Source organism: Tamandua tetradactyla, chromosome 16, assembly GCF_023851605.1.
Source record: "Tamandua tetradactyla isolate mTamTet1 chromosome 16, mTamTet1.pri, whole genome shotgun sequence".
Lineage (NCBI taxonomy): Eukaryota > Metazoa > Chordata > Mammalia > Pilosa > Myrmecophagidae > Tamandua > Tamandua tetradactyla.
The window spans coordinates 30,980,471-30,994,651 of NC_135342.1; the positions used below are offsets into that span (position 1 = coordinate 30,980,471).

Genomic DNA, 14,181 nt, shown 5'->3' on the forward strand with positions numbered 1-14,181 from the left:
TTCTAGTGGGTGAGTGATAGTCTCTCATTGTGGTTTTAGTTGACCTTTTACTGACAACTAATGATGCTGAGCATCTCTTCATGTGTTCATTGGTATTTGGATATTCTTTTTTATGTGTAACTGTCCCTTAATGCCCACAAAACTAGTGGTTGGACACTGAAAATGTTGAGACTGAAAGTCCCAACACCTTCCCAGCCACACTGGCCAGCAGAAAACAGCCAATTGAGCAGAAAGATGACATTCCCCCTGCCCCGTTCCAAATCTCATAAGAGGCCTCTAACGGGCAGAAATGAATCAACATCCAGAACATTATCTCAGGGTGGGTCTGGGAAACATGGTATTAGCTTTTTCACCCTTGCTCCATGAGAAGGTTCATGGAAGGAGGGGGGGATGGATATCGAGGGCCAGTTACCCATTGTCCATGAGGAGGGTCACCGTTGCCCGTGTTCTGACCTCATGGCCGCACCCAAGGAGGCTGTTGGGAATTCTCCTAACCCTGATTCCCAGAGTCCACGCATGACATGGTTCCAGGCCCCAAACAACACTAAATCACACCAAAGAACATCACTAGAAAGCAAATCACCTTTGGAGGTTTCTCCCAAATGTGAGGGAGAAAGTGTCTCTGGGCAGCTACAGGGTAACTGACTCACCCGGTAGGATCTCCTTCCACTGGGCAGACTCCCACTCAGAGCCCTCAGCCAGCAACCCAGTACCCAGGCAGAATGTAATGGAACCACTTCTGAGTTTTCACTGGATTTATCTTTACGGATATCTTCTATTTATACACAGCAGTACTGGTTTTCCATTTATGATTGTGCTATGATTGTGCCTTTTAAAATAAATTTACCTAAGTTTGAAAACAAAAAAGTACAAGTGGGATGAAAATGTGGCAAGAATTGTGAAAAGGATATGTGATGATTCAAGTTGGAGAACCACCGTCCCTAGAAACGTCTCCCATGTCTTGCTGTAGCTACTCAGCTGGCAGGTAAAAAGGGCAACCAGATGCAAGTTCGCATTCGCAATACAACCTATAAACCCATCTGCACCCCCACCCCCACCACAGTGGTTTTCAATATTTTTAAAAAGTGACCAGCAGTACGAAATATATTTTGTATCATCTATTATATATAGTCATATGAAATTGCTATTTTTGTAGGTCAAACAATCTCATATGGTTCAGTTTAACAGATGTAATACATTATAGATATGTGTGTGCATTGTGTGTGTATATATACATGAGGACAGATGATGACAGATAGATAGACTCATATGTATGTAAAAGATATTCCTTGATTGGGCATCTATTCTGATTAATAGTGAGCAGGTGTGACTCATAAAATGTTTTTAGTATCCCCCGTATGTATATATTATATAAAATATGTATATCACATATAATATATATGCGCATAGATATGGTCTTATACATTATTTGTGATTCACTTGACATTTTCTTTTATTTTATTTCTTCTTTTCCTGTTTTTTTGTGCTATTCACAGCTCACTTAATTTATGTTCTAGTTCAAGGTTGGGTTGTGGCCTGAAGTTTGTGAAATATGGTTATGTAACCATCTGTGAACAGAATTTTGTCTGTTTTCTTTAGCAGAATCCTTAAACCTGGGCAGAGGTTCCCCTGCTTGAGCCCCACTTTGGCCTCCTCTGGACATGCCTCTCCCCATGTGCTGCGGAGTTCAGGGCCTTTGGACGTGCCCACTTGGAGTTTGTGTCCCTCATACACCAGGTCCCCCCGACCCAAGGATTCCCCCCAGCCCATTGCTCTGAACCCACTTCTAGGACCTGCACAGCCCCAAGCCAAGGGGTGACCCAAAGATGGTCATTTGTGGGATGGGGGAGTGTGGATGGTGTTTGGATGTGCAGGTGAAGTGTCCACATTCATAGTGAAGGAGAGAGCTGAGGTGGGAAGAGAAGGGGGTCTCCATTTGTGCTTGCCCAGCCCCCCATAATATTAGGAGTGAGAAGCATTGGGTACCGGGCTCTGTGCAAAGACCAGGCCGGGAGTCTGCAAATTGCCCCCAGGCAGAGCCCAGCTCTGACCCTCTCTCTGGCCACAGTTCCCCCCACCCACCTCCATTCTGCAATCCTACTTACTCACACCGCATCAGCTTCTTTCTGGTTATTTCCTCCTTGGCTTTTGAGTCTTTTACACCCTTGTTTTACCCTCAGGAGGCCTGTTCCCAGTGCCGGCCCCTGTCATAAATGATCAGAGACCAGATGGCAAGGATCACAGTGCTTTACTTGTCATCTGAACAGAATAGATAACTCGCCGGGGCAGCCCTCAGGGGTGGGCAGGGCTGGGTGGGTCGGGGGTTGGGGCTGGTCAGTCCCAGCCACGGGCCATAGTGTCTTCCATCTCAGGCTGGACTTCATAAATGATTTCTTTCTATGCTTTATGAGGGGCGATAAAAGGCTGGGCGCAGTGAACCAGTGGGAGACTTGGTCTTGGGGTGCCCACTGGGCCGTTGACCTCCACTTCCAACGGACTCACCTGCAATAATTCCGGCATAACTGGGACCAATGCCTACACTTGCCACCTGTGGGTGAAGGAAACCGTTCAGACACAAGTTAATACAATATTGATTTTGTGTGTGCTTTGAGTGCTGGGGACAAAACGGATCAATTCTGCCCCTCAGGAGGCTCAAAGGCAACTCTGTAAACAAGTAAATGAGAAACTAACTCTGAACTGCTGGGGCAAGGGCCACAAGGGGAGTTTCCCACATTCACACACAGATAAGCACTTTGAAAATGCAGTACTATTTTTTTGCATTATTCATTCATTTGGCAAATATTTATCATGTACCTACTATGTGCTGGGCACTGGAAACACAGCTGGAACCAGGAAAAGAAAAAAAAGTCTTTATCCTTTTAGAATTGACTTTGTATGGGGAAGACAGTGAGAAAAATAGCTATGGTAAATGCCTGGGCTGTGAAGAAAAATAAAACCAGAAAACAAACAAACAAAAAATTAAAATGAAAAAAAGGAAGAAAAAAAAAAAGCCAGAAAGGGGGTAGAGAGGCCCAGGGACCAGAGGCATGATCAGGAGGTGCCTCACTGAGGAGGTGACATTTGAGCAAAGACTTGAAAAAGCTGAGGGGGGAGCCACATGGTGCTTCAGGCAGAAGGTGGCCAGTGCAGAGGTCCTGAGGAAGAGGGCATAGGTGGGCTCAGGGGACAGAAGGAAGGCCAGGGGGCTGGACAGAGTGAGTGAGGAGAGATCTCAGAAGCCAAAGGACTTCAGAAAACAGCAATCTTCCCACTTCCTAGATGCCCCTCTTGCTTCCCTCACTCCCTCACACCCCTGGCCTCTCATCTCCTCCTACCACCTGTTGCTCACTTTGCCTCTGCCACCTTGGCCCCCTTCCTGTTATTTCAACAGCTCAGCTCCATCCTGTCTGTGGGCCTTTGCACTTGTCCTTCCCTCTACCTGGTTTCTTATCTTTCTGATCATCAGGAATTGATTCACATTTCACCTCTTCAGTGGGAGCTCCCTTCCCTGCATTCTCAGGCTGGCCACTCTGCCTCATTTCCCCCATGGCAAGTGTCTTTTTCTGAAAGCACCCTGCTCATTCATATATTTATCTGTGTGTGGTCACCTTCTTACTGGATGTGAGTTCCCTGAGGCAGGGACCAAGGCTTGTCACCGTGTCCCCAGCCTCACCCGGGCACAGAGCAGGTGCCCACAAAGGTGTGTTGTTGGAACAACACATGACCCAAGAGCTAACGTTCAGCCTCCATCCCCATCCAGACCTGGGTCCAGTCCATCCTTGATTCTGATGTGCTGTGTGACCTTGGGCAAACTCCTTATCCCTCTGAACTTCAATTTCTCCACAAGACAGAGGATAGGGCCTGCTCAAGAAACACTGCTTATTTGTATTTATTGAGGCAACAGTGCTTGACTTCCCAGATTCAGCTGAGGCCCAGGCTAGCCTAAGAAATCCTGTGTCTAGTGTTCCTACCCAAGTTCCCTCCCCGCTGGGTGTAGCAGTGGCTGTAACCCACCCCTTCCTCTAGTGCTGTCTCTCACCAGTACCCATCAGGTGGGGTGACAACAGCTCCCTTTTGTTGCCAGTCCTAGAGTGTTGCACCTTCCCTAGGACACGCCACCAAAAGCCCTCCATTAAACTCTCCCAATGAACTCTTTGAGTGTCCATCTGTCACCTGCCACCACCCAGACTGATTTAGCTGCCAACTTCTTAGCACAAGGAGAGTTGACATCAACACTAAGCTCTTGAAAGAGTGGCTACTTTGGCAGCTTCAGGCCCTCATTCTTGTTTGGCTGAGGGGCTGGGGGCTCCCTCTAGATGAGACATCTAATACCCATTCATCTCCTCCTTCACTCCTTTAGGTTTTTGGCCACATCTGCAGGCCATGAGCCTGTAACCCCTTATGTGGTATGATGACTGCTGAAACACCCCCCATTTGTTATCTCTTGCTGTTACTGCCCACGTCCCTTGCAATGTGACTTTGCACCTCCTATCAAGAGGTGGAATTTATTTCCTGATTCCTTGAATCTGGGACTAACCATGTGACTTCTTTGGCCCAACAGAACATGACAGAGGTGACAGTGGCAGGTTCTGAGCCTCAGCCTCCAGAAGCCTTGCACATCTTCACACTCTCATATGGACCCCTGCCACACCAGATAAGCAAGCCCTGGCTAGGCTTTACTGGAGGATAAGGGCACATGTGGGAGAGTCAAGGTACCCCTCAAAACAGAGCTCCCTTCCAACCCACCACTGACTCAGATGTGTGGGACCAGAAGAACCGTACAGCAGAGCCCAAACTGAGTTTCCAAATTGCAGAATCAAGAGCTAAATGCATGGTGGCTTTTTAAACCATGGAGCTTTGGGCTGGTTTGTATGCAGCAATGGCTCACAGATACCCCACCTCCCTTAAAAGCATCTTGCCTGGAGGCCTTTAAAACTTGACCCTCAGCCAAGACCCACCCCCACCCCCAGTCTTGGTGCCCATCCCACCCAACCCCATTCTTACTGGTGAGGATGACGATGCCCATAATGAAGAGCACAGCTGCCACCAACAGCCCCCGTTTCCGGAGCGTGTCCTCGTCTGCAGGGAGAAAAAGGGAGGGGAAGGTGAGAGGCACCACCACCCTTCCTTCCCCCCACATCCTTGCCTGGGTACCATACCATAGAAGAAGGGGTTGTCCATATCTTCACCCGACCCTGGAGGGGACAGACAGAGAGGAAGTCAGAATTCAGCAAAGGTTAGTGGAGTAGACGAATGGCATAGACAGCTGGAGGGGACACCTGGGTCTCAGACCCAGGAACCAAAGTCCTTGCCATGGTGCAGTCAGGGCCCCTCCCGGCCCTCCTCTCCTCCACCCTGCTCACTCTCTGGCTCCAGCCCCACTGGTCTCCCTGCTGATGAACACACCAGGGCCTTCTCACCCCTTCCCCAGACAACCACCAGGCTCCTCCCTCACCTCCTTCTCAGAGTCACTCTCTAGCTCTAGCAAGTTTGCTTTTCTTGATAGTAACTCCAAATTACCTGATATACAATGTAATGTCATGTTTTTTCCTTACTGACTCTGTCCCCCAACTTAAATGCAGGGCCCGTGAGGGCAGAGATTTATATCTGTCTTGTCCACTGCTATATTCCCAGCATGTAGGACAGGGCTTGGCACACAGTAGATCTTCAATGAATATTTGTTGAATGAATGAGTGAATGGGCTCTTTATGGGCCCCATGGGCAGATCGTTTTCATTTGTTCATTTGGGGTTGACTAGGTAAGCTGTGGAGTCCATGACTATAAGAGAAAGAATCAAGGTGGCCCAGAAACAGGGCTTCCTGCTGACCTGCCGGTGACCTCAGTTGCCCGAGTAAGGCCAGCTGAGACTGGAAGAACCACCCAACCAAGCCCAGGCTAAATTTCAAAATTGCAGAATTGAGAGCTAAAATAACTGATTGTCCTTTTATGCCTTTCCCTGGTGGTGTGGTGTGTGTGCAGCATGTACTTCTTCACGCGTTCATCCATTCAGACATTCGTTCCTTCCCTACCCTATGCCTAGTCCTCTGCCAGGCTTAAATTTATTCACCCTACACATATTTACTGACCATCTGACTTGTGGGGTCGGGGGTCCATCCTGGTGTCTTTGCCTGGGGATAGTCTCTTGGACAGGGTGGTGCCTTCGGTGGGATTGGCCAGAAGATGGTGGGTGGCAGGAGGAATCCATAAAGAAACAAAGGGCTTCATTGAAAGTGTGTTTGGAAGAAGTCCCTTTCCTACTCCTATATGTCCATTGTTCAGGGCGCAGGGCTTCCCCCCCACCCCCACCACTGGAGGCAGCAGTAATGGCAAGCATTGAAATGTGGAAATAAGCCTGCACCTGCTGGTTAAGACCAGCTGCCCCAATCTCAGAGGTCCCCCTAGTCCCTCCTTTAGGACCTCATGGAATACTCCTTAATCCAGGAACACCTGACACCACCTGGCAGGGGTGTCTTCGGTGTCCCAGCCCAGCTATGCAACCTGGAGATACCTGTAAACATTTCAAATATCACCCCTGCCCCCAGATCAAAAATACCAAAGGGTTCCTTTCTTAAACAAACAAACAAACAAAAAACAATGCCCCAAAGAAAAGATCTGCCTCTATCACTGAGAAGTGCCTCCAGAAAAAGGAGTCACCCCTATCTGGCGTGCCAATATGAAACCAGCAGAAGAAGTATCCCCGTGAACCCCAACCTCCCTGGACCTCTCTCAGCACCTCATCCCCTCAATATAAACTGACAGTCAAGGATAATGAGATGTTGGGGAAAAGCGTTGCCCAGAGGAAGGTATAAGCAAGATCAACAACAGGGACAAAGTTGCCAATTCCACAGAGAATGGGAAGGACAGCGATGGTGGTGTATGGTGTGTGTGCACCTAGGAACCAGGTAGCCTGGGCTCAAATCCTGGTTCTGCTGCTTTGGGCTTATGTGGCCTTGGGCAAGCTGGGAGACCTCTCTGGGCCTCAGTGCCTTCCCCTGTAATGGGGTAATGACAATTCCCACCACATAGAGTGGTGTGAGCATTAAATTCTCAGCATGGAGTAGGAGCTCAGCCAATGCCCAGCCAGAGATTATTCTGTCACATATAACCAGGAATGTGAACTGAAACATGGAATAGCTCTGGTCAGCGAGGACTCAGTGTAAACAAATTGGGAGATGTGAAAATGTTTAATCAATTGGGAAGTACAGACACAGCTGCTCCCTGCTCCCCATAGGCCACTTTCGGCAAAACAAAAAAAGTAGCTTTTTTAATAGCATTTGATTTCCACCCATTAGAAGATTGTTTTAATAGATTCTGGAAGAAGATGTTTTACTGTCATCATGGGAAAATTGCAATAAATATGAAGAATCTACAGGGGGAATCTATGAGTCCATAAGAGCAACCTGGAGGTGGCTCAGATGTCTTGCTGCTGAGTTTATGACTAAACTTAGAACTTTGGGGCCATATTTGCTGCCAAGGTGGGAAAGCCAAGAGAAGGTGCAAGTCAGCCATGATGACAGTGTTTGAGCCCCTTGATCCATCGATGCCTGAAACTGGTTCCCTCTGACAGAACTATATCACCAATAAATATTTTTCTTATCAGTTGGTTTTCTGTTCTCTGCAACTGAAAAACTTCCACTCTCACATTAAGAAGACATACGCAAAGGAAAACACCCACAACCACGTCTCCCAGCCCTAGCCCTCTGAGAAGACCCAAATAAAACAGAGGTCCCCGAGTCTATCAAGTGTGGGAAACATGCACAACAGATGCCCCCCTTTTGGGGATGCTTACTGCAAATTAGCTTTTTCAAGCCTCAGAGAAGTCATGTCTGTAGAGAAACATGTTTAACTTTTACTCAGAGTTTACTGAACACCTTTGACCATAAAGCACTTTTTTTTTTTGAGACTGTATTAACAATTCCCAAAACAGGTGCTCTGAGAAATGTACTTGGGGAAATGTTGACCTAGATAAAGTATTAAACAAAATTGTATATTGCAATTCTCAGCGCCAGGCTCTACCTTCTACTCCCCTTGTGTTCGTCCTCGGATCTGTTGTTAGAAGCACATCTGTTCCCACTGATTGCTGGGTCTGGGTCTTGGTCTGGTTCTGTGTTGTTTCTACTCAGGTCAGAAGAATGAGAATAAAGGATAAGCATCGAATGAATCAGGGAAATGGAGAGCTACATGGCAGCAAGGGATTGTCTCCCTCTAACAGGTTAGCAGAAATCAAAGTTGTTGCCATACCAGGGTTCACTGTGGGGATTTGAAAGAAGAACTCTCTTTCCCACACTGCTGGGAGAAGGGGAAAATGGTGCAAACACCTGAGAGGGCAAATTGTTTTTTTACAAGTTCGATTTTTAAAAATTAGATTCAACACCTGGGATGTGCTGGGACCCGGCATCAAGGGATTGAGAAAGCCTTCTTGACCAAAAGGAGGAAGAGAAAAATGAGACAAAATAAAGTTCCAGTGGCTGAGAGATTTCAGAGTCAAATAGTTGACCTGGAGATTATTTTTATGCACTCTATAGATATCCCTTCTTAGTTTATAGTGTTTTGGAGTGGTTGGAAGGAAATACCTGAAACTTGAGCTGTGTTCCAGTAGCCTTGATTCTTGAACATGATTGTATAAAGATATAACTTTTACAGTGTGACTGCGGGATTGTGAAAACCTTGTGTCGGTTGCTGCTTTTATCCAGGGTATCAATGGATGAGTAAAAAAAAATATGGGTACAGATTTTAAAATAATGGTGGGCCACAGTGGCTCAGCAGGCAGAGTTCCCACCTGCCATGCTGGACACCCGGGTTTGATTCCCGGTGCCTGCCCATGCAAAAAATAAATAAAAATAATAGGGGGACAAAGTGTAAAATAAAGTGTGTAGATGGGAATACTAGTAGTCAATGAGAGGGAGGGGTGAGGGGTGTGATATAGATGAGTTTTTTTTCTTTCTCTGGAATGTGCAAATGTTCTAAAAACTGATCATGGTGATGAATACACAACTATGTGATGATATTGTGAGCCACTGATTGTAAACCATGTAAGGAATATTTGTGTGTTAGATTTATCCATTAAAATATTTTTTAAAATTTAGATTCAACCGTCATGTAATTATTCTGTCCAGTTGCTCTAAAAGTTTTAAACTCTTGCTCTCTGTTCCTATACTTATCTCACTGCAGATCAGAGAAACAGTTGGTGGACAAGCTCTGGTCCCCAGCCAGCATTTGCTTAAAATACACCATGGGGGGTGTGTTTGATGGCAGGAGGTGGCTGGGGCAGAAGCTTATTTTTCCCATCACTGCCCTCTGACGTGAGGTTCTAGAGGTCATGACAAAGATTTAACTCAAAGTAGGGTCCTTGAGTCAGCAACATAGCTCTGAGGAGGACACTTAAAGGAGTGAAGAAGACTCTGACTGCAATTCTGCTTTGGAGGCATCTCGAGGCACTTGGGCTCTGTGTGAGAGGGCAACATTTGAGACAAATGTAAATGTTTCTGTCCTGCGCCCAGTAGTGCTGTGGGTAAAAACCTAGCTTTGGAGCCAGAGGGCTGGGCTCAAGTCCCAGCAGCAGCCCTGACTTGCCCTGAGGCCTCGGCCACAGTTGCCCTGGGCCTCACTTTCCTTATCCATAAAGAGGGGACATGCTTCCTGTGAGGACTGCATTAACGCAGGTGAAATGTTGCAAGCCATGGTTGGACTCTAAGTCAGTGCTGTAGAAGTGTCTGCTCGCTGTGCCATGGGCAACAGGCGGAACAGGAAGCAACCAGGAAACTCCTCCAGAGGTGTGCAACTATGTGACCCGTGGCAGAGCCCCCCAGGCAGCAATGAGAAAGAACAAGGTGAGACTTTATGCAGTCATGTGGGAAGAGCTCCCAAGCATATTACTGTGTGGAAAAAACCAAAGAGCAAGTTGCAAAACCACAATCACGTGTCATCCTACGCCCAGGCAGACACATCACAAACAGCATGTTGTCTGTAGGCAATATATAATGAGATATATTTATATGTATATATACTGCAATGATTTATGTAGTATCATTGGGAAACTGTCCCTATGATGACAGTGGAAACTTCTGAGAGAAGGGGGAGAGAACAGGGATGAGGACAGAGGATAAAGTGATTTTAGTCTCATCTACAATATTTCTATTATTTCAAGAGAAAGTGTTTATGTACAAATATTAATTGAGAATATTGGGAAGTACTTTTTGAATTATGTCATACTTTAGGAAAAAGTTCAAAAAGAATTAAAAAATTCAAAAAAGGAAAAAAAAACCCATAAAGAGAGAAAAAGAAGAAATGAATGTGGTTTGCAAACAGGGAGGTTCTGGGGTGTTTGCAAAGTTCTGCCCCTTGAACTGGATGGTGGTCACTCGGGGGTTCAATTTAGATAATATGCAAAGTTGTGCATTTATGGTTTTTATGCTTTTCTATATGCATGTTAGAGTTTATGACTTGAAAGGATTTTTTGAAAAAGAATTTAATGGATTTGGCTGGCTTCCTCACCAGCAAGTGAACCAAGGGGTTCAGAGCTGGGGGGCTGGAATGGGACCCAGAGTGTCAGAAGAAGAGGGAAACTACCCCGGAGCTGGGTCCCCCTCCCCACCCCAGCCCCTGTCCCACTCACCACCAGGCCCCTGGGTTGAAATCTGAGGGGTGAACTGGACTTCTGGGTGGGTGATGTCTGGAGTCCAGCGACGGGGGTCAGGGAGAGAAGAGAGAGTGAAGATGAAGGGGAGGTTAGAGATAGGTTACAGGAGAATTCCAAAGCATCCCCCCACCTCTGATAAGAGCCCCTTGACCTTGCTTTGGGAAACCATCCTCACCCGGCTTTCAGTCCGTTTTTTCCAGCGGAGCTGGCGCCAGCCCTTTCGAAAATAGAACATGAGGCCCAGGCCAGGCCGCTCAGGACTTTCTTACCTGTGGCCACAATGACCAGCACAAGGGTGAGCATGTGACCTGAGCCAGGCCTGTGACACTCAATTCTGGCATCTCTGCTGGAAAAGGAAAGGAGAAATTCCCTTTCCTCTGGATTCTTAGCAGTTAGGACAGAAGCACTGGGCCTCTGGGAGTTATCTGTCACCCCAGAAGGGAAGAATCTGCCTGAGAACGAAGCCAACACAGAGGAAACAGAAGATACAGAACCAGGGTCCTGAGAGCATCTTCTGAGCACCTAGATTCAGCTATTCCTGAATGGGCTTTTCAGTTACGCAAGTACATAAATTCCTCTGCTTGGCCAAGGCAGTTTGAGATTTTTGTTTTTGTTACTTGCAGGGATGGGATCTCGACAGACCTGCTCCTCTTTCTTCACCTGGGACTCGAGTTGAGGTGTGACTGTCCACAGTGTTTGGCTCCATTGGAGAAATGGTCTCCTTCAATGTCTGTCCTGGGGAATCAAGGGTGAGAAGTCACAGGAGGCCTCTGCTCTCCCCTCTCTTACCAACTCCTGCACCTTGCTCTCCCTTCTGATCCCCTGGCAGTAATTCAGGATGCCTGCCCTATATGCTAGAGAACCATTCAGTGTTGGCAGGTTCCAGCTGTAGTATGGGGAGTGTTTTAAGCAATGCCGATGCCTCAGCACCCCTCCCCATCCCACCCTCACCCCTACCCCTGCCATCAAAATCTCATGGCACAGGAGAGACAATATAGTCTAGTGACCCAGACACTAGAGTCAACCAGGACTCTAGTTTCAAATTCGGCTTCCAACAACTTCCTTGCTGTGTGACCTGGAGCAAGCGAACTCTCCTCTCTGAGCCTCAGTTGCCTCATCAGCAACATGGGGATAATGATCACATGAACTTCATAAGGCTCTAGAGAGGAGAGCCCACTGCTTAGCACATATGCAGCCCTGGACTGTGCTCACCCAGGCCCAGCCTCTATCCTCTCCCACCTGGCCACAGCCTCCTCCCTGATCTCCTTGCTCTTGCTCCCACAGTCTGCTCCCCACACATAGCCCCAGAGAGCCTGGGAACCTCTGGGTCAGATCAGGGCCCTCTTGGCTGAGTTCTCCCCTGGCTCTACCTGACTCCAGGTAAAAGCAAAGTCCTCTCATGACCTCAAAGTCCCCTGTCCACCTGGTCCCCAGCACCTTAGCCTTCTCTTCACACTCTGTCTGTGTTCCCCCTCACGCAGCCATCTGGCTTGCCTGCTTGCTGTTCTTCAGACTCAGCAGACACATGCCCACCTCAGGGCCCTTGCACAGGCTGTTTCCTCTGCCTGGAACACTCTTTCCCCAGAAACCTGCAGGGCTCATTCCCTCAACTCTTTCAAATGTTTGCACAAATGTAGCCTCCACATTCAGGCCTTTCCTGATCCCACTAGTTAAACAATCCTCATTACCTGCCTCTGTTTTTCTCCACAGCACTTAATTGCCTTCAAGCACACTGTAAAATTTACTAATTTCTTGTTTATTGTCTGACTTTCCCCCGCTAGAATATAAGCTCCACAAGGGCAGGGATTTCTGCAATTTTGTTCACTGCTATCTCCCCAAGTATGCAGAAAAGGGTTTGGCATATAGTAGGGGCACAACAAATATCTCTGAATGACAAAGAATACATCAGAAGCATTGTATCAAACAGAATGAAGGCAGCTTCAGGGGAGCAAATGCTTTGGGTCTGAGGGCAGGCAGGACAGTTGTCTTCCCAGCCCCTCCCCTCTGAGCCTGTTTCCTCCTCAGTAAACTAGGCATGAGGCTAGCTATAGTAGAGTTGAGCTGGAGCCGAAATGAAATAACCCGTCCAGCACCTGCTGTGTAGAGAGCCACTGGCTGCCAGTTACTGCCCTTGGGAAACACTTCCCTGGCAGGGCTGAGAGGTCTTGTACTCTTTGAACCAGCCCCAGATCACCTCCTTCTGATCAACTGTGCATTGCCCAGGGAACCAGGGAGCTGCTTTGCTGGAAGTCTGGGTTTCCTGGCTGCCGAGTAGAAAACTGAAACCGATCTTCCCGCCAAATTAAACTCAGGGAGTTCTTCTTGGAAGCAAAAGAGAGGATGCTCAGTGGGACATACTCTGGCCAGACTGGTTGGGAGCAGCCACCCAAGGCTGTTGTGTCCAAGGAGGGTGGAACCCATACTCCTGTAGAGGGACCCTGAGTTCCTGGTGCCAGATCAGCAGGGAATGAAGAGACAAGATAGAGCCCCCAAACTCATTCAGGACAGGCCTGGGAGCTCTGGGGACAGGGTGGAGACAAGGGCTGGGCCTTACCTCTGGTGGGGAGAAGCAGGCCAACAACGGTGAGGAGACAGAGGCAACCAGATGGCGACATCTATGGGGGAACCGGAACAGGAATCAGCCATGAGGCCAGTGGCACAGGCCCCGGGCAGCCCCCCCAGGGAAGCCTGTAGCCCCATTCCCTCCCAGAGCAACTACCCCTGGCTTCAAGGACCCCCTGCCAGGGCTGACAGCCAGCCAGCTCAGGGGGCAGGCTCTGCATTAAGGGGTCTGTGGCTGCCACCCCATTCTTCCCTCTTGAGGTCCCCAAAGAAAACAAGAAGGATCAGATCAAACTGGCCTCCCAGCAGCAGCTGCCATGCAGAGCCCCTCTGAAGTAGAAGCGCATCCCAGCTCCCGGCCCCCACCCCTGGCCCAGGCTGACTGTTAAGACAGCAGGAAGGCCTGGGGCAAAAGAGTGTCCATCAGGGGGCCTTTTCCCTCCCTCGAGGCTGTCACCAGAGCCAAGGAGCCAACAAGGAGGAAGAAAGAAGAGTGAGTAATGTGCTTCTGATCTCAGAGGAAAAAGTAAGTTGGTGTCAGGCGCCGGGGCTGCAAGGAGGGCAGAACAGGATGCGGGGTAGACCTGGGAGGGACTGGTCTGAGCAGAATGGAGGACAGCTGGGGAGACAGAGGCTGGAGGAGAGGAGCAGTGCAGCCCTCGGAAGCACAGATGGGGAGGCAGAGAGGTGAGCGTGAATGGGGGGCAGAGAGACCCAGCAGAGGTCAGCCTCCCACCACCTGAGCCTGGCCCCTGGGCAGAAGGGAGGCGGATGGAGGTAGATGGGAGGAGGCACTTACGTCAGAGCTGGGGGTCCCGGGCCAGGCGCCTCCGGGGAAGAGGGCTGTCGTGGTGGCGGCGTCCAGGCGGAGGGTGTGGCCAGGGGAGCGCGGGCGGGCGGGGACCGAGACGGGCTCAGTCATTTCCTTTTGGGTTTCCTGGCTTCAGAGCACGGGGTGGGAGCAGGAAGGGGAGACACTG

At 48.8% G+C, this 14,181-nt stretch overlaps 1 protein-coding gene across 4 annotated transcripts; it reads right to left on the reverse strand.

The window, feature by feature from the left end:
* Positions 1-2,231: 2,231 nt before the first annotated feature.
* Positions 2,232-14,073, reverse strand: FXYD5 (FXYD domain containing ion transport regulator 5). Of its 4 annotated transcripts, none has more exons than XM_077132143.1 (9): positions 14,001-14,073; positions 13,194-13,254; positions 11,282-11,374; positions 10,616-10,672; positions 8,017-8,115; positions 6,087-6,158; positions 5,160-5,195; positions 5,005-5,079; positions 2,232-2,548 (listed from the first exon to the last, which is right to left on the reverse strand). In XM_077132143.1, the coding sequence occupies exons 2-9, from the start codon at positions 13,252-13,254 to the stop codon at positions 2,499-2,501; spliced, it is 543 nt and encodes a 180-aa protein (XP_076988258.1). In that variant the 5' UTR covers positions 14,001-14,073; the 3' UTR covers positions 2,232-2,498. The 4 variants fall into 4 exon arrangements, with proteins under 4 accessions (XP_076988258.1, XP_076988257.1, XP_076988256.1 ...); XM_077132142.1 differs by lacking the exon at positions 2,232-2,548 and adding an exon at positions 2,596-3,861 and having other exon boundaries at positions 11,300-11,374; XM_077132141.1 differs by lacking the exons at positions 2,232-2,548; positions 14,001-14,073 and adding exons at positions 2,600-3,861; positions 13,941-13,973.
* Between the last annotated feature and the right edge of the window lie 108 nt (positions 14,074-14,181).